The sequence below is a fragment of the Geotrypetes seraphini genome, chromosome 9, assembly GCF_902459505.1.
Source record: "Geotrypetes seraphini chromosome 9, aGeoSer1.1, whole genome shotgun sequence".
Classification (NCBI taxonomy): Eukaryota; Metazoa; Chordata; class Amphibia; order Gymnophiona; family Dermophiidae; genus Geotrypetes; species Geotrypetes seraphini.
In genome coordinates, this window is record NC_047092.1 from 151370528 (window position 1) to 151395021 (window position 24494).

At 45.6% G+C, this 24494-nt stretch overlaps 1 protein-coding gene across 7 annotated transcripts in view; it reads right to left on the bottom strand.

Annotated features, from left to right (window-relative positions):
* The window catches only part of XRN1 (5'-3' exoribonuclease 1), a 184291-nt gene that overhangs the window by 128973 nt on the left and 30824 nt on the right, over nt 1–24494 (bottom strand). For all 7 annotated transcript variants that reach the window (XM_033958431.1, XM_033958429.1, XM_033958435.1 and 4 more), the window contains 4 exons: nt 22236–22321; nt 19941–20028; nt 19684–19852; nt 13746–13813 (listed from right to left, as the gene is read on the bottom strand). In XM_033958431.1, coding sequence (XP_033814322.1) covers nt 13746–13813; nt 19684–19852; nt 19941–20028; nt 22236–22321 — 411 coding nt within the window. The remainder of the gene's footprint in view (nt 1–13745; nt 13814–19683; nt 19853–19940; nt 20029–22235; nt 22322–24494) is intronic.

Below are 24494 nucleotides of genomic sequence, written 5' to 3' on the forward strand. Positions count from 1 at the left end.
GACTGAAGGGGCACGACCAAAGGGGAGCAACCCTTTGAAGTCCTTTTGGGGCCAGTGGAATTGAGAGTTTCACCTGAGGAAAAAGATAAAATATTGCCTGCTTCAAGTGCAAGGGAGGGGGGGGGGCGGTGGTTTCACTTATGGATAAGCACTTAAGGGCTGATTCTAAATTTAGACACCTAACTTAATTGGCAAAATACCCTTAACAGCCTTGATAACTGGTAAAAAAAAAAAAAAAATTAATTGTGCAATAGATGCCTATCGCATGGAGCTTAATGGTACCTAAGTGGGTATTTCTATGGGCAGAGCATAACTTACGCTTTGAACTTCACGGTATAGCGGTATATAAGAAATAAATTATTATTATTATTATGCGCAGCTAAGCGCGATTCTCCAAAAACTTAGGTGCCTGAAATGTAGGCCTTTTAAACCCCAACCTACATTCCAGGCGCCTAAGTTTTTATATAGGCGCTGCTAGATGCAATTCTGTAAACAGCACCTAAGTGTGATTGACACGCAGCTGGTGCCTTTTTTTGGGTGCCGGCCAATTTATAGAATCAGCCTCTTAGGGCCGAATTTTGTATAGGGTACCTACATTAGGCACCACTAGGTGTCCTAATTGGGGACGTCTAGCGATGCTCAACTTTGAAATCCATGCTCAACTTGTTTTAAATCGGTTTAATTGGCACAAAACCAATTTCTTTTTAGATCTGTAATTCATCAAGTTGCTAGGACTCGAATACGAGTCAATGGCACCTAACTAGTGATGCCAAGGCGCTGATAGGTAGGATTCTATAAGCAGCACCTAGCAGTTGATGGACAACTGCACTGAGGTGCCTTTTATAGAATCTGGCCATTAGTATTGTCCACAGAATCCTCCATGGACCCTTTTATCCAACATTCTCTGGATTCCGCTCAGTAGTCAGTGGTGTATTTCAGCCCCTTAGAAAGAATCCTCCATCACTTCTGAATGATTCTGTGGACTTAGGCTGGTTGCCCAAGTTGGAGGCTTTAGACGTTTCCTCTGTTGGTTTGAAAAATCCTCATAGCCTGGGATGGGTTCCTCTTTAGCATATAATACATGCAAGCAACTAGTTCCTCGGTGTTTTGATGGTTTTGATAGCTAAAGAAGACTCTTTGCTTCTGGTTTTCACTGATTAGCTTTCTGTTTGGTAAAAGTTTGTTTTCTCCATAAAACCAAAAACATTAAGAGCTATTGGAAAATCATATTGGGAGGCTGACTTGTATAGCTAAAGAGTTGGGAAAGATTCAGGAATGTTAGGATAGGAACTGGGTACACTGGAAGATGGAAGGGATGGAATACTGTAGCCATTTAAACTTGACATTTGTTAATTTTCCCAACACTCCTTTATTGCAATCTATAGATATAATCAAGAAATATTTTGGAGAGATATTCCAGATGCCTAAAGAGTCAATACCTCCTTTATAAGGGCTTTCTATGTGGTCACAGGAAATGATGAGAAGGAGAAACGCAGTAAGAAGAGTGAAACAGACAGTCCTGACAAGTTTTTATTTTAACAAAACTCTCAGTCAATAAGTATGTCATCTAGAGCAAATTTAATTGTAACTTTCACTTTGGAACCTGATAGGAATTGAATTCTTCAATTGCTACAAACAGATAAAATTTTGTGGTTCAAATGTATTGCTTTCCACATTTTACTTTCAAAACTAAAATCTCTTCTGATCTGCCTGAAACTCTTTCACACTGTGTTACTGGTCTAGGAAACAAGATTGCATAAAATGTGACTGAGAACATTTTGCCAGGTTTGTCCAGAGCAACATGAAGCAGACATAAAACCTTGCTGGTTAAACATCAGCAAGTACTCTAATTTCTTTGTTAATGTATCAAAGTAATACCTGTGTTTTGTTGAACTGTTACACTTACAAAAATGGATACTAGAACAGTTCCAACTCCAATTGCTATTAACAGCGGGATCTGGATAGCCCCTACTACCGCCCATACACACCCCCTTCCTTATATCCTGTCCCCAATAACTAAGAGACCACACACATAATTTGGAACATAGCCACAGCTCAATTTATTAATCAAAAACAGCAAATAAATTAATTTGCATATATTAACATCCTCAACACATTAAACTTCAATATAACAGCATCTGCAAGCTCCTCCCGAGCTACCAGGTGTAAACATCAATAAATTGCCCCCAACCCCGCCATAAACAGCAAGAGTCTGAGGGGTGGCATGCCCCTTTAACTGAGTCACCAGACCCCAAGGCACGGCTCCCAGCCGGCCCACTGCTCATCGCCGGATGAGCCCCAGCACACAGTAGCTCGGGAGACCCGCCAGCCCGAGCTACCAAGGCCACCAAAGAATGGGCAGGTGGGCGGGGGAAAAAAGCCGCCCTGGAGGACCCTGAAAAAAATGAGTCCTCCAAGGTGCCGGCTTTATCACCTCCCCCGTGCCGTCCTACCTTCTGCCTATCCAATCCAATGCCAGCTTTTTGGCGTGAACCACACCCCCAACTATTTCCCTAACTCTTTCCTAATCTTGTCTCTCCCCTCTACTAACCTGCCTCGCGGGCGACATATGGCCTCCCAGCCCCGTGTTTCCTTTCGTCCGTCAAGACAGGCTCTCGGGCTACTCTTTCCTCTCTTTTAAAATCAGTAAACTCACTTTAGAATTGAGTAGCTATCTTTCTTTTCCTTAGTAAAAGACAATTTATTCTCATTTATCTCTCTTTGTTTCCTTCCATTGTGGTCTCAAACTTGCAATGTTAGAGATTGTTTTTCTTAAGACTTTTCTTATCTTATAGATAGATAGATGAGAGAGAGACTTGCAATGTAAAGGTGTTTTCCCTATATAGGCATTATGTCCGATTGTTTCCTTTTAAATTTTCAAAAAATTTTTTTACCCCAGAGTGTGAGTGGTATAATGGCAGGTGTACCTGAGAACACACCCTCACTGATTCTGCAGTTAAGCAATCTTACAGTAGCCTGAACCAGAGACTGAGGGCCAGATTCTCAAAACTTTAATGTCGTCGCTAAACTGGTTTCTGACGGTTTAACCTGCACGCATTTAGTGGCAGATTATCAAAATGGCTTATCGCAGTTTTTAGTGAGCTTTCTAGCAGTCTCCAACACTGCCATGCAAATGGGCTTCTCAATATTGAAATGAGCACCTTGGTGGATTCTTAAAAATCGCCGAGCCATTCTCCAAGACTGGCGTCAGCTTTTGGCAACAAAAATCAGCAACTGGTCCAGGGGTCTCAGTACAGTTACCGTGACAGCACCGTTTAAAATCCCGGCAGTGGGATAGATGTCCATTTTTTCCCGCCACAAACACCCCCCCTGCAATGGGAGAGATGCCCACTCTCTCCTGCCACTAATTGACCCTCCCTCCCAGCAGCAGAAGAGATGCCCACTCTCTCCCTGCGCCAAACAACACCCCTCCCCCAGCAGCAGGAAAGATGCCCACTCTCTCTTGCCATCAAGCGCCCCCCCCCCCCAGCAGTGGGAGAGATGTCCATTCTCTCCCGCTGTCATGCAACTCCCCCCAATGCCTCTGATGACTGGCACCCTTTCCCCCTTACCTTGATTTAGATGGCTGACTGAAGGGATGCCTACTCCCTCTGGACAGCTGGTCCGCTTATTCAAAATTGGCCTTCCCCTCCCGGTGCATCCAGGATGCACCAGGGAGGGGCCTGAGGCTCTGATAGCCCAGGTTGTTTAAGACCCCTCCTATGGGGGAGATCTTATGCGTCTGGGCCAATCAGAGCCTTAGGTCCCTCCCCAGCTGCATCGGCGAGGGGAAAGCCCATTCTGAAGAATCATGCCAGCTGGCCGGAGGGATTAGGCATCCCTCCAGTCAGCCATCTAAATCAAGGTAAGGGGGAGAGGGTTCCGGTCGTTGGAGGTATGGGGGGGGAGGTGTTGTGTGGCAGCGAGTGAGAATGGGCATCTCTCCCGCTGTAGAGGGGGGTGTTGTTTGCAGCAGGAGAGAATGGGCATTTCTCCCGCTTCTGGGGGTTGCTTGGTGGCGGGAGAGAGTGGGTATCTCTCCTGCTGCAGGTGGGGTGTTGTTTGTGGCGGGAGAGAATGGGCATCTCTCCTGCTGCTGGGGGTTGCTTAGCGGCGAGAAAGTGGGCATCTCTCCCGCTGCTGGGGGGTGTTGTTTGCGGCCGGGAGGGGGGGGGAATGTTGTTTGGAAGCGGGAGAGATTAGACATCTCTCCCACTGTTGTTAAGTTTTTTTTCTTTTGTTGTTATTATATAATACATGAGTATTTGAATAGTTTTCACAATAAGGATGATTTTATATATTATTGAATAGGGAGGGAGGGGTGGGGGATTATTATATTCAATTAGAATGATTTAAATTTTAGATTTCTTACATAATATTTAAAATATTATAGAATATTAATTTGTAATGAAATGTTAAAATTTATGCTTATATGAGAGTTAATCAAGTGTGTATCTTTAAGTTCATATGAGTTTAATTACTACACTTGTAACAAAAAAAAAGAATTTAAAAAAAAAAAGTTTTTTTTCTATCTGTGTTTATTCTGTGCATGTGCCCATCACTATTACCAACAATGGGCACATGCAAATTTAGCGAGTCTTCATTACTCTCTGCCAAACTCATTTGCATGAGCATTTTTGGGAGAATAGAAACATGACGGCAGATAAAGGCCAAATGGCCCATCTAGTCTGCCCATTCACAGTAACCATTATCTCTTTCTCTCTCTGAGAGATCTCACGTGCCTATCCCAGGCCCTCTTGAATTCAGACAGTCTCTGTTTCCACCACCTCTTCCAGGAGATTGTTCCACGCATCTATCACACTTTCCGTAAAAAAGTATTTCTTCAGATTACTCCAGAACCTATCACCTCTTAACTTCATCCTATGCCCTGTCATTGCAGAGTTTCCTTTCAAATGAAAGAGACTCGACTTATGCACATTTATATTACGTAGATATTTAAACATCTCTATCATATCTCCCCTCTCCCGTCTTTCCTCCAAAGTATACAGATTGAGATCTTTTAAGTCTGTCCCCATACATCTTTTCACGAAGACCATACACCATTTTAGTAGCTTTCCTCTGGACCGACTCCATCCTTTTTATATCTTTTTGAAGGTGTGGCCTCCAGAATTGTGCACAATATTCTAAATGAGGTCTCACCAGAGTTTTATACAGAGGCATCAATGCCTCCTTTTTCCTACTGGCCATACCTCTCCCTATGCAACCTAGCATCCTTCTAGCTTTCGCCGTCACCTTTTCGACCTGTTTGGCCACCTTAAGATCATTGCATACAATCCCATTTTTTAAAAAAATCGTTACCAGAATGGCTGCGATAGCAGCCCGTCGTTTTTTAATGCTGTTTTTTTGAGAATCTAGGCCTGAGTCAGAGGGGTAGGGCTTAGGTGCGGAGGTGGTTAAATACCCTGAGAAAGAATAGAGCAGAGATGCCCCAAAGTAGAGGTCTCCAGAAGGAAGACTGTGAGAGAAGGAATCCTCCCAAGGAGTTGGCTGGGTTATAGTACCTGGGAGAGGCTCAGGGGAGTAGAGTGGCCCTCAAGCTTTTAGCTCCAGAGTCTATGTGGGAAAGAATCAAAGTAGGAAGTGTTTGCAATTACCTTGGAAGAATCATATGATGTGTGTCCAGTCTGACGGCAAGCCTGTGTTGGACTATGTTTGTTTAAAATGTTAGCACTGTGTTTAGGATGTGGCCAAAAGCCAGCCTAGTAAAACTGTTTTGTTAGGGTTTGACAAGAACATTGATAGTCCCACACTGAGCTGTGATGCAACTGACTCCTATAGCAGAATACAGTAAAAAAAATTTAATTTGTTTACTCTTACCCCTTGTCTACCTGTGTATGTGCATGCACCCTGCCTGTCTGCAGAGTCACGCTATCACGCAGGGAGACAGAGGCCAAGCTAAGTAATCGTGAGGACAAGTTAATCCACATGGATGGTAGTGTTTCCAAACTGGAGGCACAGGCAGTAATTTTCAGACTTCTGGCTGAGCTAACATTAAAGGTGTGTTAATGGAAAATGTAATATGAGCCAAATCTATGGTTTTTCAATTTTCCTGTTTCTATTTCCATGGGGATTACTTAAGAAATATTTCTGAGAGGTATTACATTTTCCAGATTTTAATATAAACATCTTGTTAAATGTGCCTTAGTTTGAGGACAATCTTAAGGCTAAAAATAGTTAATATGGTATTTCTTAATTATACCTGATTTATTTGAAAACATAGAGTAATCTATAATAATAATAATACCTTAGTTAGCGCATGCACACTATGATTGAAATTCTGTGCCTCCGTGCCACTGCATGCGCAGTGCATGTGCAGTACAATAAAACCACTGAGCAGGGAAGCATCTCAGCGCACGATATGTTGTTGGTATTCCAGAGTGAATGGGAACTGATTTCATTGGACCAAGGTCCAAGCCAAACTTCAAAGGCAAAAGGGGTCAAATAGGAGAAGGGAACTAGGGGCTGAAAAAAAGGGGTAGGTGGGAGAAGGGAGCTGGAGCTGGGGTCGGTATTGTAAAAAGGGAACATGTTAGAGAAAGGAGCTGGGAGCTGACAAAGGGGATGTGTAAGAGAAGGGGGCTGGGGGCAGAAAAGGGGATATGTGTGAGAAGGAAGCTGTAAAAAGGACATGTAAGAAAAGGGGGCTGGGGCTGGAGGCTGAAAGGGAAAAGATGGGAGAAGGGGGCTGGGAGGGGCTAAAAAGTGGTTTGGAGGGGCTGAAAAAAGAGGACATGTGAGTGAAGGAGGCTTTAAAGGGGGGTTCTTGGAAAAAGAGGCCTGGTTTAGGAGGCTGTTAAAAGAAGACAGTTCGGAGAAGAGGGCTGGAGCTTGGGACTGCAAAAGGTGAGTTGTGAGAGAAGGGGTCTAGATCTGGATTTGGGGGCTGAAGAGGAAGACAGGTATGATAAGGAGACTGGGGCTAGAAGAGCAGGTATGAGAAGGGGGTTGGGGGCTATAAAAAGGGAATGTGTGAGAGAAGGGATCTGGGGATGAAAAAAGGGGGAGGTGGGAGAAGGGGCTACAAAAGGGGACCTGTGAGAGAAAAGGACTGGGACTGAAGCTGGGGGCTAAAAAGGGGGCAGATGAGAGAAAGGGGCTGAAGATAGGAGCTGGAAGAATAAGTGAAGGTTGATGGGGAAAGGGGGAATGGAGATGGAGTTCTATGGAGGTGAAGGACAGAGAAAGGGGACAGATTTTTAAGTTGGTGAAAAAAGGTGGAAATAGGGAAGGTAAAAGGGGAAATGGAAGCCTGAATATGGGGGTAAGACATAAGAATAGCCATATTGGATCAGACTAATCTATTCTAGCACTCGTTAATGTAACGGGCTTAAACACTAGTAATAAATATAATTTGCTCTTAATTCTTGATATTCTTCCACTGTCCTTGATATTGGTCAGACTTAGGTTAATGGGAGCCCGAGACCTTGTGTCGATAGGCGGGAGATAACACGGGGCTGGCAGGCCTTCATGTTGCCCTTTGGCTGAGGTGGTCAGGGGGCGGGGGAGTAGTGGCAAAGTGGGGATTGGGCAGAGGGACGGTCAAGTAGGAAAGTTTTAAATTGATTGGAGGGAAGGTAGGTGGCGCACAGGGATGAGGTTTTTTAAGGAGGGGACAGTGGAGGACTCAGTCGTTTGGGGTCCTCCAGGGCAGTTTTTTCTTTTGTCACAGTGTTTTTTTCCTTGGCAAGTTTAGCGAGCGTGTTGTGGCAAGGCGGCGCGGTCTGCAGCTGTGGAAGATCATTCGGGCGATGAGGCTGAGATCTCGCTGCATGCGGGTGATTCCCTTTTGGAGGACCCGGATGAGCAGGTGGGTGCTGGGGGCAGAGGAATGCGGGCAGGCCGGAGAGGCACTCTAAGTGTGATGCGCTTTCAGCGCTCACGATCGCCGGCTCAGTGTGCCGTGCCAATGGGCGGTCTCCAGTAGTGGGAGGTGCGGGGCCGTTGGCAACGACGAGCAGGGGAGCAGGGAAGAGGAAGTCCGATGGGAGGGATAAGTCGGGTGGGTAGAAGTCTGTCCAGGTGGAGGGCCGCCGCTCTGAGGCTCCTCGCATTGTGCAGGAGCTGGTAGTGGAGGTTAGCGTTGCTCTTCTTCTGCAGCATGCTTCGGGTGAGCCACTGAGTGAACCGGCTATACAGTCGGGGTTTCCTAGGGATGCCTCAAGGGTCCGTGAAGGGGAGCTTCGTTCAGCCCCCTTTGGGGGGCAGAGGGGCCCACCAGTGGGGAGAGGGGGGCATTCCTTCCCTTGCCCCAGCTCTCTACTAGTTGGGGGACTGGTGCTTGGGGCTCGGGTCAGCCTGGGCCATGGGGTGCGCATTCGAGTCCGCCCCCTTGGTGGTCAGTGCAGCAGGGTTGGGGGCAGAGCTTGTTCCTCCCTCCTGTGGGGGGCAGCGTTGCTTCCGGGTGGACAGGCAGTTCTCTGCCTTGTGGGGTGGGTGGCCCCGGTTGGGGAGTGTCTGGGGACGGTTTTTCGGGTGCTGCTCCTGGTTTTGGTTTCTTTTCGCAGGGTCTGTCGGCAGTGCCGGAACCCCCTTGGAGTGCAGTTGGATCAGTCCTGGGACCTTCTTTGTGCAGCGTTGGCGCAGTATCAGATCGGCAGCAGAGCGGGAGAGCCTCGGTGACGTCTGTGTTGGAGTTGGTGGCTGCTGGCGGTGGCGCTGCTGGTCCCACATCAGATGCGGTGGCTGCTGGCCGTGGCGCCCCTATGATGGAGCCGAGACCGTTGGTGACGGCGGAGGTTGCTGCTGGTGGCGTCTCTGTTGCTGAGGATGGACCCTCCACTTTGGGTAATGTGGCGCCTGCTGTGGTTGCTGAGGGGAAAAAGTGTAGGAAGAAGGGGAGGGGGAGGCGTCGGCGCAGGCGGGATTCATCATCCTCTTCGAGTAGGTCTTCGTCCTCGTCTTCTTCTTCCTCGTTGGCATCCTCTTTTCCTGTGGCTGGACATGTTGGGGCGGGGGGGTCCTGCGGTGGGTGGTGGCATGGCACAGCAGGGAGAGGGTTGGGGTGTGCCGGCGTTGGTGGCTTTGACGGAACTTTGGGAGCGGGTACCGCGCAACCTGCAGCATAAAATTAGATGGCGCTCCTGTATAGATATCTTTCGTCTCGTGGAGGGTAAGGCGCATAGGCAGAGCCGGAAGAAGTCGAAACAGGAGGCGAACTCGGCCAAGCCCTTGCCAGTGGCACGGTCCATTCTTAATTGGATACGTTCCTTTATGCGGCTGGCTAGTGTTTGGGGGCGTGCCCATCCCGGTGATTATGGCTTGTTGTTGGTATATGTGGACTCGGTGCTTGACGCCTACCAGCGCTTCGGTGGCTGGACGTGATTGAACTATGATGAGGCGTTTTGGGACAAGATGGAGGAGAACACCCATATGTCGTGGAGTACGCAGGATGTTAACCTGTGGCTCACGCATATGTCCTCCAAGTCTGGGGTTGTTCCGCCGAGTGGGGGTCGTGCACTGGTGGGTGCCACGGGCGGCCCTTTCGGACCGGGGTGGGGGCGGGGTCCGGGGGCGAGCAACAGTTTGTGTTGGAAGTTCAACAAGTCGAGCTGTCCCTTCACGGACTGCCGGTTTAGGTATGCATGCTTGCAATGTGGGCAGCCGCATTCCTTCCTTAAGTGCCCCAGGAAGCCGGCTGGAGGGCCTTCGGGAGTTGGCAAATAGGGGTGGGTCAGGTGAGGTTCCCACGCTGGTTCGGGTCAGAGTGTTGGGACCGTGGCTGCGTCGTTACAGGCCTGTTCGCTAAGCTATCCAGTTGGAGCGTGGTTTTTCTGTTGGTTTCGAGATACCGTTTCGGGGGGAGTTGCACAACACAGTTACTCATTTGAGCGCCGTAGTCCATTGTAAGTTGGAGGAGGAATTGCGGTTGGGGCAGATTTCCGGTCCTTTTTGGGAGCGGCCGATTCTGGTTATGATGATTTCTCCCTTTGCAGTAATTCCTAAGAAGGAGTCAGGCAAGTTCCGCCTCATCCACAATTTATCCCGGCCAGTGGGGTTGTGGTGAACGATGGTATTCCGTGGGATCTTTATTCTATGCGGTATTCTTCGGTTGATTGCACCTTGCAGCTCATTCTTTGGGCCGGCTGCAGTGCCTTGTTGGCGAAGGTAGATATTGAGTCGGTGTTTTGGTTGTTGCCCATTCATCCTCATTCCTATCCGTTGCTGGGCTTTTGCTTCGATGGTGCCTATTTTTACGATCACTGTTTACCTAAGGGTTGTTCTATCTCTTGTGCTTATTTTGAGATGTTCAGCTCCTTCCTTCATTGGGTTGTGGTACAACGGTTGGGGCTGGATGGGGTGGTGCACTATCTTGATGATTTTATGTTCATCAGCCCCGGGGCTTCGGACAACTGCGGGCGACTTAAAAGGGTTTTTGAGGCGATGGCTGAGGAATTTGGGATCCCCTTGGCGCAGGACAAGTCAGAGGGTCCTGTGACGTCCCTTGTCTTCCTAGGGATCGAGTTGGATTCAGAAGCTTTGGTGACTCGCCTCTCGGGCTTATCGAGCGTGTTCTGTCTTCCCGCAAAACTAATTTGCAGGTAGTTCAGTCCCTGGTAGGCTCCCTTAATTTTGCATGTCAGGTTTTGCCCATGGGCCGCACTTTTTCGCGTCGGTTGGCTGTCTCCACAGCGGGGGGTGTGGGATAAGCGACATTTCTTGCAGCTTTCGGTCGGATCTCCATATGTGGGCTAGGTTTTTGCGAGACTTTAATGGCTCTTTTCCTATGCAGGCTCCGGAGGTGTCTAACTGGGACTTGGAGCTGTTCTCCGATGCGGCCGGAGGTGTGGGATTCGGCCTTTACTGTATGGGTGCATGGTGCGCAGCACGCTGGCCGGAGGTCTGGGTGACGAGGGGTATCATGCGGAATATCACTCTCTTGGAGTTGTTCCCCTTCGTAGTAGCCTGCGAACTGTGGTCAGGAACATTGCGGGATAGGAGGGTGGTGTTCTGGTGCGATAATTTGGGGGTGGTAGAAGTGGTTAATAGCCAGATGGAACGCTGCTTGTCGGTGAATGCGTTGATGAGGGCTTTGGTTTTGCGCTGTCTGCGTCTTAATTTGTTTATCAGGGCACGGCATGTGCCTGGTTCGCAGAACAGCGTAGCTGATGCTGTCTCTCGTTTCTACTTTTTGCAGTTTTGTCGCCTGGCGCCGGAAGCTCATGAGGAAGGTTCTGCGATGCCGGAGCATTTGTGGAGCCTGGTCGAGAAGGTGTGTGGGAAATGCTCCGTCTATCGGTAGCTCCAGCTACTTGGTCGCATTACTCAGCTGGGTTCTGCGTGATTGCTACCTTTTTGTCAAGCAGGGGTTGGGCTCAAGGGGATGTGGCCGAGTCATATCTTGAGGACTTTGTGCTGGATTCATACAGGGCCAGGGTCTCCCGGAGGGTGGTGCAAGGGCATTTGGCGGATTCGCCTTTTTCTGTCGGGCCTTGGGTTGGGATTGCCCATTGTCTGGTTTCCTGATGTGGCGCCTGCTTCGGGCACTGGGGAGGGCGGTGCCTTGCAGGCCGGATCCTCGTTTACTGATTCGGCATGAATTGCTCGTTCAGCTGTTGACCGTGATGCCTGAGTTGGCTCGCTCCCCTTATGAGGCTTGTCTGTTTCGGGCGGCTTTTTCCCTGGCATTTTGGGGGGTATTGAGGGTGGGAGAGTTGTTGGTTAGCTCAGCTGGCAGGGCTCGGGGGCACGGGTTGCTGGTCCAACACATACGGCTGGGTGAGAGGGAGATGGAGATCCGTGTTGCCAGTTCAAAGACGGATCAGGTTGGTCGAAGACAGTGGGTGGTATTCCGTAGGGTGGAGGGTTATGTCTCTTGTCCGGTGACTCGGTTGCGGGAATTTTTGGTGATGCGAGCAGGAGTTTCCCCTGTCTTATTTGTTCATGTGGATGGGGTTCCTCTCTCCAGGTTCCAGTTCCTAGATGTATTGTGCCTGGCATTGGCGAGATGCGGTATGGAGCCTAGTAGCTATGGCATTCACTTCTTTTGGATTGGTGCGGCTACCAGCACTTGTGCTTCCGGTATGCCTGAGGCTGGTATCCGGCGGTTGGGTCGCTGGGTGTCCGGAGCTTTCTGCGGTTACATTAGACAGAGGGGCGAGGCGGTAGTCGGGCGGATCAGTAACTTGGGGGAGGTTTGAGGGGCCGGGGGGGGGGGGGGTGAGGGGTCCTGGCTCATGTCTGTTGCAATTTTGTTTGCTTTGCAGGTGCAGGGCAGAGCAATTCTTCTGTATGGATCATCAGGCATTCCTTTATTCATTGGGCTAGCGAGCAGGCAGCGTTACGCCCTGGAGGCCGTCATCTTGGGCTGGGCTATCTCTGAGTGAGAGTATCCTGGTGAGGGCAGCGTGGCATGCGGTGGCATCAGCTCCTGCCACTGCTGTCACATTTGCGGTCCTGCCCTCGGCGCCCGGATATTCTCTTACTTCATTTGGGGGGTAATGATGTAGATGCATTGTCAACAAGACAGTTGGTCAACGTAATCAAGGATGACCTGCGGGTGATTTTTGCCTGGTTCCCGGGAACTCGGGTGCTTTGGTCAGATGTTATTCCGCGCCCCCGGTGTCTGGCGTCCCGTTGTTGGACCAGGGGGTTGGCCAAGTTTAACCGTCAGGTAGGGAAGTGGGTGGAGTCCCAAGGGGGTAGGCAGATTTTGCACGGGTGGGTTGAGGTTGCTTGTGGGGGGCTATTCCATAAAGATTGGGTTCATTTGTCCGACGTTGGGTGGGATCTACTCTTGGACGATTTTGCGGTGTGTTGCGAGCACGTCCTGGGTTTGAGTTAGACGCAGCTCTGTTTATTGGAGGGTGGCCTGTGTGACCACAGGCCTGTGGCAGATCTCCCGAGCTACTGGGTCATTGGGGCTCATCAGGTGATGAGCGGTGGGCCGGCGGGGTGCCGTGCCTGGTGAAAATATAGGGGAGACAGCAGGGCCTATCCAGATCCCGCTGTTATTGCTTCTTTTTCTTTATAGATTGATTTCTAAGTTTCTTTTTGTGTTTACTCATAACTAAATACATTTAAAGTTTATGTTTAAAATAACACATACAAGTTTCCACTTAATAAATGACCCATACTCCTAAATACCTAAAGCAGGACACATATAAAGGATGTTTTATCACTGGCTGTATATAAGTGGGAGTGATGTTTGTTCAGAGATGTTGCATCTCACATACACATCTACATCATTTTTCCATCCAAGATCAGGACACATGATAAAACCTGTTAGAAAATTTGAAACAAAATGGACCCAGAAGAAAGCAACTTTGCCTCCCTCCATTAAATTATTGATAATTGTCACATTCAGCTATACAGCTCCCTATTCTTGCAATCTCTAATAGTACATTCTCTGGTTTGGCTGCTGAAATTAGGTCACAGATACATGAGCAGACAAGACAGATATGATTTTCCCACTGGGCATTTACAAATTAAAAGAAGAGAGCAAATAATGTCTAAAAATAAATAGAGGAAGGTTTGTACCACACAAAGAAAGAAAAAACAGGTGATCACACAGCCTGCTCCAGGACTCTTGCTGGCTTACAGGTTTGCAGGATGCATCTAAATAATCTATACAATCTGCATATAAATGGGCACTTTCCCAGAACCCACATCTCCAAGGCATATTCCTTCATAGCAAAGAGGGAGAGTGGAAAACCATGAAAGTAAACAGTATTGTATAATACAGTGTCTAAACAGGATTTGCCAGGAAAAAAAAAGGGAATACTTACATCTGACAACTTTATAAGATATTTCTCAAAGTTTGTCAAATTTAGATGCCCACTTTCATTTATGTAACCTTAAAAAAAAAAATCACATATCAGCATATTAAGACAAAGTGATCTCTGTATAAAAGTGTTGTTCATGTCCATAATCATCCTTCAGCAACAAACCTTAAAAAGAAAATCTTTACTCAAGTTGGTGTACATCATTCCTTTGCATACCCCGCCCTCCCAAGCAGCACATTGGTTACCAATCACACATAGAATAACTTTAAAAATTATACTGTTATTTCTGGATTGTCTCTTGATACTGTATTTTCCATTCAGGGCACTTAGATCAATACAACAACACTTACTGATTATCCCTTTTTTAAAAGTAATAGGGTCCAGGAGATCTACCATTTTCTCGGTTATAGCACCCCAGCTTTGGAACAATTTACGCAACTTACGCAATGAACCTTCTTTAGAAAAATTCAAGCATTCCTTAAAATGCTTTCTGTATAAGAATGCATTTGAAACATAGATAGCTTAACTTACCAATTACTAAATCTTTTAGATCTTAATTAGACCTACGAGTATGTCGTAAATTTAACTTCTTTTTTTCTACGATCATTTCTGCCTTTATAGCCCCCTTTTTTTTCTCTCTCTCTCTTTTGTGTAACCACCATATTTCTTCCCTAAATGTTTCCTCTTTCTTTAAAGATTGTAGTTCTTCCCCCTCGCCTTCTATATCAGTTATGTATTATAACGTATATAATTTGTATTCAATTGTATAAAAAATGTTTTGTTTTGTCCCTATTTTTTAAAATGTTATACGCATTGAAGTATATGATAAAACTTGAAACTAATCATTCTTTTATCTAGATACAGCTTTCTCAGCACAATCTTAACATTAGATGTGTTCATAAAGAACTCTTAATTCTGATTTAAAAAGTCATATCAGGGCTGCTTTAAAAAAAAGGTAAGGAAAACTAAAAGGTAAACCTTGTTATACCTGTACGGCCATGTCATTTATTTAGTTAAGCCCTGTGTTGCACTGAATAAGAAATTTTTTGCAAATTTGACCTTTAATTAAACAGCAGTAGCCAGCAGGATATTGAATATGTATGTTCTAAAATCAAATATGGAATAGGAATATGTGGCTAGGGATTTGAACCCTTAACCTGTGGAAGATGGAAGCAGTGCCTTTAACCACTGAGCCACAGACACTTCTTTTTAGGCAGGGGTTCCTGCCATTTGAGATGCCATTAGGACAGGGGTAGGCAATTCCGGTCCTCGAGAGCCGGAGCCAGGTCAGGTTTTCAGGATATCCACAATGAATATGTATGAGATGGATTTGCATGCACTGCCTCCTTGAGATGCAAATCTATCTCATGCATATTTATTATGGATATCCTGAAAACCGGACCTAGCTCCGGCTCTTGAGGACCGGAATTGCCTAACCCTGCCTTAGGAGATCATAGCCATCTCAAGGTAAAAATAAGTTTCTCTCTGGACCCTGGAAAGGGCAGAGTGCAAATGTAAATGGCAAAGAAAAAAGAAGCTGTTAGGGCACTTGAGGGGGGGGGCGTTGTGTGGATTTGAACCCATAACCTGTGGAAGATGGAAGAAGTGCCTTTAACCACTGAGCAACAGGTACTTCCTTTAAGACAGGGGTTCCTATTATTTTTTAGTGACATTCTGCAATCTAGGTGCATATTGGTGATGTCACAATAATGTCAAGATTGTGCATCAGACATGTCCACTTGCTCTGAACCACAGCCATTGTGAGTGGGGTTCAGTGTTCCCTCTAAGCGGGCGGGTGTTGTGAGCAAACTTTTTTCACTGTGAGCTAAAAATATCGGGCGCCAGCAATTTATGAGCCAAATAAATATGTTGTCAAAGTTGCTGATACATGAGGACGAGGTATTCAAAGGAATTTTAGGCCTACACGCTAAATTAAATAACGTTAAATAATATTTTTAAGAACACAGAAATTGTAGGGATGAAATGATATCTTAATAAATGTTTTACAACAAATGTAGTTATGTCTGTTACATCCATATGTGTAAACTGTAAATTAAAAACAGTCCAGAAGACAATACGTTTGATGCTTTCAATTTCTAGACCAGTGTTTTTCAACCTTTTTTGGGCAAAGGCACACTTGTTTCATGAAAAAAATCACGAGGCACACCACCATTAGAAAATGTTAAAAAATTTAACTCTCTGCCTATATTGACTATATATAAAGTAATTCTCTTGAATAGGAATCAAATAAACACAAAGAAAGTATTTTATAATTACTTTATTATGAAATAAAAATTATAAAAATTATAAAATACTTTATTCAGTGCGAAACCTGGGCCTGTTTGGCTGAACACAAAGCTGATATTCTGGCTGGAATGGAAGAAAGACACACACGTAGCTCTTCGTCAACAGCTCTCAGTCTCTCTCTGTATTTGGTTTTTATAGCATACAAAAATAGACAAATATACCCTCCATCCTTTTTATTAAACCACAATAGCAGTTTTTAGCGCAGGGAGCTGCGCTGAATGCCCAGCACTGCTCTTGACGCTCATAGGCTCCCTGCGCTAAAAACCACTATTGCGGTTTAGTAAAAGGGGACCATATTGTAAAATATAGACAGCAGATATAAATTCAGAACTGTGCATAGTAAGTGAAGGGAAGTTTTCATCTCTGGGAATTTACCCAGTTAACTATTAAGTTATTTGGGCAAATTCCTTTGAAAACTGTGGTAATACTGCCTCCACTTTGCTAAATTTAAAATAAAATCATTTTTCCTACCTTGTCTGGTGATTTCTGGTTGCACTTTCTTCTTCTGACTGTGCATCCAATCTTTCTTCCCTTCTATCAGCCTGTATGCTTTCTCTCCTCCACACCTCATTCCCTCCCCCAACTTTTTCTTCCTCTCTCCCTGACCTTTCTTTCTTTTTTTCTGTTTCTCTTCTTTCCTTCTGTTTCCCTGCCTGCCCCCTTTCTTTCTTTCTCCCAGCCTCCTGTCCAGCAGTAACTCTCTTCCCTTCCTCCCCTCCCAGCAGCATCTCTCCGTCTCCCTCTCCAGTAGCAGCTGTCCCTTTTTTTTCCTTGCCCAGCAGCTTCCCAGATTCCTTTCCCTCCTCCCCTCCCAGAAGCATCTCTCCGTCTCCTTCTCCCTCTCCAGTAGCAGCTGTCCCTTTTTTTCCTAGCCCAGCAGCTTCCCAGATTCCTTTCCCTCCTCCCCTCCCAGAAGCATCTCTCCTTCTTCTCCTTATCCAGTAGCAGCTGTCCCTTTTTTTCCTTGCCCAGCAGCTTCCCAGATTCCTTTCCCTCCTCCCCTCCCAGAAGCATCTCTCCTTCTTCTCCCTCTCCAGTAGCAGCTGTCCTTTTTTTTCCTGGCCCAGCAGCTTCCCAGATTCCTTTCCCTCCTCCCCTCCCAGATGCATCTCTCCTTCTCCTTCTCCCTCTCCAGTAGCAGCTGTCCCTTTTTTTTCCTGGCCCAGCAGCTTCCCAGATTCCTTTCCCTCCTCCCCTCCCAGAAGCATCTCTCCTTCTCCCTTTCCAGTAGCAGCTGTCCCTTTTTTCCCCTGCCCAGCAGCTTCCCAGACTGATAGTGGTTTTCTCCCCTCCCAGCAGCTCTTCTTACTTCCCAGCGCAGCGATTCACGAAGGCAGCCTCGGGTCCTTTGTTGTGTCGCGCCGCCTCTGAGGAAAGAGGAAGTTGCATCATCAGAGGCAGCCGCGACTCAGCAAAAGCCCCGAGGCTGCCTTCGTGAATCGCTGCGCTGGGAAGTAAAGGAGAGCTGCAGAGAGGGGAGAAAGCCACTGTCGGAGGCTCCCCAAGATCTCTCCGGCCCAGCGCACGCTTCCGATGCTGATCTTGCAGAAGTTCAAATGAGTCAATCTTGCCGGTCCTGCGCTGTGACGAGAAACTTGTGCGCTGCGACCTAATATTTTGTGCGCCAGCGCACGCCAGCGCAGTGTCTTTTTATTTTCTTAACCTTTTGGAAATGAGGTTTAGTATGCAATATATATATATATTTCTTGAGTAATGCATTATTAAACATCTTTTTCTATTATTATCAAAGAGTCCTCTTTGCCCCCAAAATAGGTTTAGTATACAATATACAGTATATATATTTTCATGTGCTTTAAGTAATGCATTATTAAACATCTTTTGACCTTAATATCAACCTGCAGTCCTCTATACTCCAAAAAGTAGAAACCCTGTTCACCTATATGTGGACGACTCCGGCACGCCTAAGTCACGCCCACCTAGGTCGCGCCCAACTAACATTAAAAAGTAGACTTGCTTTTGCAATGCCTACATTTTAGGTGAGAATGTAGACTCGTTAGGATGCTTAGAGGCATGTGATTCTGCAAATGGGCATCTATATCAAAGACACACCCATGCCTATCCTGTTGGGCGCAGCTTTTTCCAATGGGTGTCCACGAAATTGTGGACGCCTATTTTGTGAATCGCGCACAGCCTTTAGATGTCTAACTTTCACTTATTGCTTGTTAAAGTTGTTAATTGGGCTTATTATCCAATTTATTTGGACGCCTAAGTTGCTGGGTATCCACATTGCGAATGCCTAACTTTAGGCATCCTTTGTATAATTTGCCCCTAGATGTCCAAATTGTTGTTTTTTTTAATTGTCTACTTACACATCTTTTTATTCACCGTTTTTGACCACAGAAATGTCCAAGAGCAAAACATCCAAATCCAGACCATTTGGACATGGGAGGGGCCAGACATTCCAGCAGAGCAGTGGGGAACCTTAGAGGGCACTGCTGTGAACTTCACTTAAAGGGTGCCAGGGTACATCTCTCCATATACTCCTTATAGGGTATGCTAGGCCCTCTAAAATGCCCCCAAACCTACTATACCCACCTACCAACTCAGTAGCGCTTAGCTGCAGGTAGCACCTATATGGCAGTACAGTAGAATTTTGATGGGCTCACACTTTCCACTATAAATGTAGAGGTTAGCATGGCTTATGGGCCTGGATCCTCCTCTCTATGGCTCACTAACCCAATCACCAGGATATTAAAACCTATGCGATGGTCTACTAGGATTTCCCATACAAGGTGCTGCTGTTCTAGACCAGTATGTACTGTTTCATTCAGATTTTAGGGGGATGGGAGGGGGTCATTGGCCACTGGGGGAGTGTGTGAGTCATAACTTTACCCCCCCCCAGTGGTCATCTGGTCAATTTGGCTAACTTTTTGGCACTTAGATGCTTTTAAAACAGGTCTAACTCACAACATCTAAGTTCTGTCCAGGACATCTTGGGAAAGGTTCGATTATTGTTATAAGATGTCCAAGTCTAAGCCCACCCAGCACATGCCTCCAACATGCCCTCTTTTTGTCTTGGCTGCACATTGGCTGGGACTCCTCGCAAGACATCCAGACGGCCTTGAAAATCAACACTTGGACATATTGATGAGAAAAACGTTCAAGTGCCGATTTATGTCATTTTTTGGACATCTTTTTTGTAAATGCCCCTAAAAATCTCATAGTGCCAGGTAGAGGGAACCAATGACATGGACTCATGTCTTCAGCCTTTGATCACCTCAAGTTCCTAATTCTAGGGAAAACCCTACTTGTTACAATGCTCTTCTAACCTGCATGTATTATCATACTGCTGAAGCTTTAACAGGCTTAACAATTATCCTATGATGCTGACCAAATAAAATGTGTCTGTATTTTGAGATCCGAGTATAGCATTGCTAAGTTGCAGCAACCTTCATAGCACCTCCAATTGCAAGGAGAAAGTTACCAGACTAAGCTGCAGATAGAAGCAAATCAACATGAGCAATCTCTCTGATAGGCAGCAGTCACCAGCTGTGATGACTCAGCAACAAAGACTAATAATACAGAGATCAGAAGCAGAATCCTAAAAGCAATAATATTATCTGGGATTGTAATTTTAATAATTGTGAGTTTCTTCACTTGTAAAATGACTCACCTTCAAGTTCTGGCAAAACACTGATGTATGTTTTGTAAAGCAAAGGCAAAGCATTGTGGTTAATATGTAAATGAGGTAGATGAGGAATAAAATCATTGCCTACAAGAAATCCCATTAATATCCAGTCATCAATTATCTTTTCAATGTCATAATCAAAGATAATCTTGTCCTGTTAAAAAAAAAAAAAAATGAAGGTTATGATTCAATCCAAAATGCTGAAAGTTAAAGCTTCTATTCAGGATTCTAATACTACTCACTTTTAATGCTGAAAATTCATAGTCAATATATTCCCTCATTAAAGATAAGTGAAGGAGATGAAATGTGGTTTCTTCAGGTGCAGATATTCTGTAAAACAATCAAATCATGCTGTCAAAACCATTAGTAAACAAAGAAAACCAAGAATAATACAGGCCTAGAGTATGGCAGTTTTAATTCCATTCCCTAGGAAAATAGCATACAACAAAAAAGAAAAATTAATTATAGTGATAAGTCATCCATTGGGCACAAAGGTATATTATCAGGGACAGGATTCAGGGATACATGTGACATTTTCAGTATGTTAATTAAAATGATAGTTTTCCAGTAAACTTTTATAACAAAGTTTTTAACCCTTGCTGCATAAATAAAAAACCAGGACTGGATGTTGTAATTATAGTTTCAGGCTACAAGCATTACTAGGTAATTTGTGACAGGGGCGTCTTGGAGATTTAGGTAATCCAAGATCCCTTCTCTCCCAAATGTCAGAAGGCCTTTAACTGTGGAATGGTTTCTGAGCCTTCTTCCACAGAGTTAGGTTGCATCCTGGTGTGGCAGCATGTCTCTCTTGGGGATTTAAAAGGTGTCCCTTATAGAGAACATCTTCTTTTGCCTGGCCAGGCTAAAACTGGTCAGAGGAACTACCTATGAGCAGAAGGTATGCCCAAATGGTCTATCAAGCCTAGCATCCTCTTTTCAACAGTGGCAAATCCAGGTCACTAGAAATGCCTGGCAGATCCCCAAAAATAAACCCATTTCTTGTAGCTCCTTTCCATAGGCTATTTGGCTAATAATTATTTATGAACTTTTTCTATGAATATGGATCTGGGCAAATATTAAAATCTCCTAAATTAATTTAATTGTTCTTATATAAAACTTGCTAAGAAATTCCAGGTATTCCTCAATAAGCTGCTGGTCACCATCTAATGGCTTACCTTTAGATGAAGTTTGAGATTTGCTGGTGGAGGGAGTGGACTGCACAGCTAAGACTGAGCCCGCAGGAGCTTTCCCTGCTGTCTGAAGATGGCCTGAGAATGAAACAGGCTGAGAGGAACCCTCCACTGTTGACAATGTGCTGGCTGGCAGTGGAGGGACATTCAAATGTTTCCTGCCATGAGATTGTCTGACTATCCCTGTCGTTCTGCCCTAGTCAGCTGATATCAGAGCCCTGTGGGAGGAAGTGGCTGATGCTGTGATTTGTGTCAGCGGCAAAGCCATGCCACCAGGAGACACAGAAACGATGTACGCTGTGCTGCTGTTTATGGCTGACGGGAGGAAAGGAGGGTGGTCCTAAAGCCTGAACTGTTAAAGGCTAAAAATATTCCCTCATCACTTAGAAAGTTGCTTCCTCCATTGGAATTCTATGGTCCCTGGCAGTATTTGGTCCTTTTGAGAGAATAGGCTTGCTGCCTTCTGTTCTGATTTTCTCCCTTTTTTTAAATTGAGCTATAAGTGAAAAATGAATTCAAATTATTCCTAACTTGTATCTCTTTTTTTAGTGTATGTGTGAGAAAGAGGGGAGAGCTGTGAACATTTAGGAGCTGCTAAGAAAAAAACTGGCAAAGCAAAGGGGAGGATTCTCGGAAAGCAGGAGTTCCTACACTTGCCCAGTAAGCCAAAAGCTTACTAAAGCTAGGGGAGAGCACCGACTCACAGGATCAGTCTAGGACTTCACTACCAAATGTGCCTGCATCACTCTTGCTTGGCTCTGGAGAAATCAGGCAACTCTGGGAAGAGTCAAAACACAGACCTCATGGACCAAGCCTAGCAAAGAGCCTGCTCCAGGCTACACAGAATCTTTCGTGTTTTCCCTGGAAGTATCAAATAGCAAAATAACAAAGGCTTACGTGGATGGGCCTGCTTGAGCCAGTGCTGCCAGTCTTATAATAATGGTTAACATTTGCAGTATTTATACTATCCAACATGCAATTCAGCACAGAAGAAAAAAAATCTAGACTTGAAAATGATAAACTATATATCATCCTTTGCAAAGCTATCTAAATAACCAGATAAAACCAAAGACATGTAAACTAACATTTAAAAAAAATCAATTCAACTTTGCTGAATCAACTTAACCATGTAGTAATGCTTCTTGGAGTACTACGAGACACTACACCCTGTGTCAAGATTAACTTCATCGGTTACTCTTCTCTCTAAATTTGTAAAGCACACAAACATTTTTTCCACCTTTGTCTGCTCTGCTCTTTGACTTTGAATTAGAACTCAGCAGACAGCCACTTTTCATTTTCCCATATAATTAAATTTTAACTTCACAGATTTCTCAAATTGCAGTTTACCTTTTCTGAGATTTTTTGCTGCCAAATCTAACCTCTTCTCTTAAGAGAGAGAAATGGGCTTCATGACTTGTTAAACCCAGCATGATCTGTTGAAAGACAGAGTTTAAGTGAATAGACTAAACATGTTTCCTCCTCATTTCATAGCAGTCACAGAACAGCCTTCTCTTTATCACAGGGGTATCCAACCTTTTGGCTTCCCTGGGCCGCATTGGCCGAAAAAAATTTTCTGGGGCCGCACAAACACTAACAATAGCCAATGAGCCAAAAAAAGGTTGAGCAGGTCCCAAATTTGCAATCACTAATATAGAAGAAGTATGTATCTAATAATAAACCTTCATTAAAGGGACACTGTGGAGAGGAATCCTAAAAAGCAGTAATACTTTCCCCGATTGAATGATCCTCCACGTGCACCGCTGACAATGGGAGCAGCCACAGGCTTCCACAATCCCCACTCTGATGAGCAGGAATGCGCGCTCCTGGTTCTCCCATTCACTTCTATTACAGCTACGGTGAGCCTCTTCAGAGGTGAGCCTCATCAGAGTGGGGATGCTGAATCAGCTGTCAGGAGCGCATGTGGAGGATCGTTTAATCAGGGTAAATATTACTGCTTTTTGGGGCTTCCCACTTGGAGCTTAGGCTCCCTCAAAATGAACATCTCCCCTGTTGTAGCTAGTAGGGATCCCCAAGCCTCACCAACTGACAGCCACCTCCTCCTCCTCCAACTTCCCAATTTCTGCAGCTGGCAGCAATATTGCAGAGCTGCTGCCTTCCCTCCTCCCTGCCCCCCCCTTTGGCTTTCATGCATGCATGAAAGCATGGGCAGCTTGAGGATATTGCCATTGGCTGCAAAGCTTGGAGATTTTGAGTTGCCAGACTGGAGGAAGATCTCTTCAGTTGGCAGGGTTTGGGAATCCCCACTAGCTCAAGTATTTATAAATTGCACTCAGGCAGGGAGAAACTTTGGTGCACATCCACTAATTTTAGGCTCATCCCTCCCCAAAATCAACTGAATACAAAAATAACTGTGATGCACATATCCCAAAGCTAACATATTCCAGTTAATAAATTCAAAATAAAACCATTTTTTCTACCTTGTTGACTGGATGTTTTGTTTTCCATCATCTTGGTCCCAGTTTCTTTGTTTTTTCTCTATCTTCAACTAATTCTCTTTCCTGTCTGCTGTCCATTTTTTTCTCCTCTTCTCTCGTTCCATTTCCTTCTTATGCCTGTCTCCAACGTATTGATTTTCCCTTTCAGCTTTCTTAACTTTTTCTTTTCTGCCTCTGTCTACTCAAATCTTGCCTTCTTTCTCACCTTTCTTACCTTTTTAAATGTTCAGCTTTCTCTCAATTCTCCATCTTCTCTGTCTCTAGCTCTCCCATTTTCCATCTCACTCCTTTCCCAGCCTCCTATTCCCTTCTATCTACTCCCCATTACCACATTTCTACCACTGTACTCACTGCTCTCTCACTCATCTTGTCATCTCCATTTTGACCTCATCCACATGGCTCACCACTTTCAGAATCCACCTCCCTCTCTCCACTGGTCATGCTATAGTGCCGTCCCTTCCTTTCCATCCCCTAGCATCATCTTATCCCAGCTCTCTTCCCTCCTGCCCTCCCATGGTTCCATCTCTCCTCCTCTATCTCCATGGTCCAACAATTTTCTCCCTCTCTTTTCTGTTTTTCTTCTTCCCTCCCCCCTTGATGCTGAACAATGACATGGAGGAAAAAAAAAAAGAGAGATGCTGCATCTCTCTGCCTTCCATCCACAGGCCTAACATTTCTCGCTCCCATCCCCAGATCCAACTTCTCTCCCTTTCTCTTCCCAACTGTCCCCCATCCCATCTCTCCCCCTGCCTGCCTGCTTCCCTTCTCCAGGTCCACCATTTCTTTCTTTCTCTTCCCAATAGTTCTCCCTTTAAGTATCTCTTTCCCTCTTCCTCCGCACTACCCCAGGTCTAACTTCTCTCCCTTCAGACCATTGCCTACCATCTCTCTGTCCTCTGTTTCCGGTCCCATAAGTTCTCCCCCCCACGCCCAATCTGGCACTTCTTTTAATACCCTCCCACCCAAAAAAAACCCATCTCTGAACAAATCCCACTTGCTTTCTAGACAGCATCTGTCCTCTCTCTGTCTTCCATGCAGCATCAGCCCCTTCCATCCACTGTCTGCCCTCTCTCTCTCTGCCCCTTCCATTTCGCTGTCTGCTCTCTCCCCGTTCCATATACCTTCCCTCTTTCTATGCTCCTTCCATAAA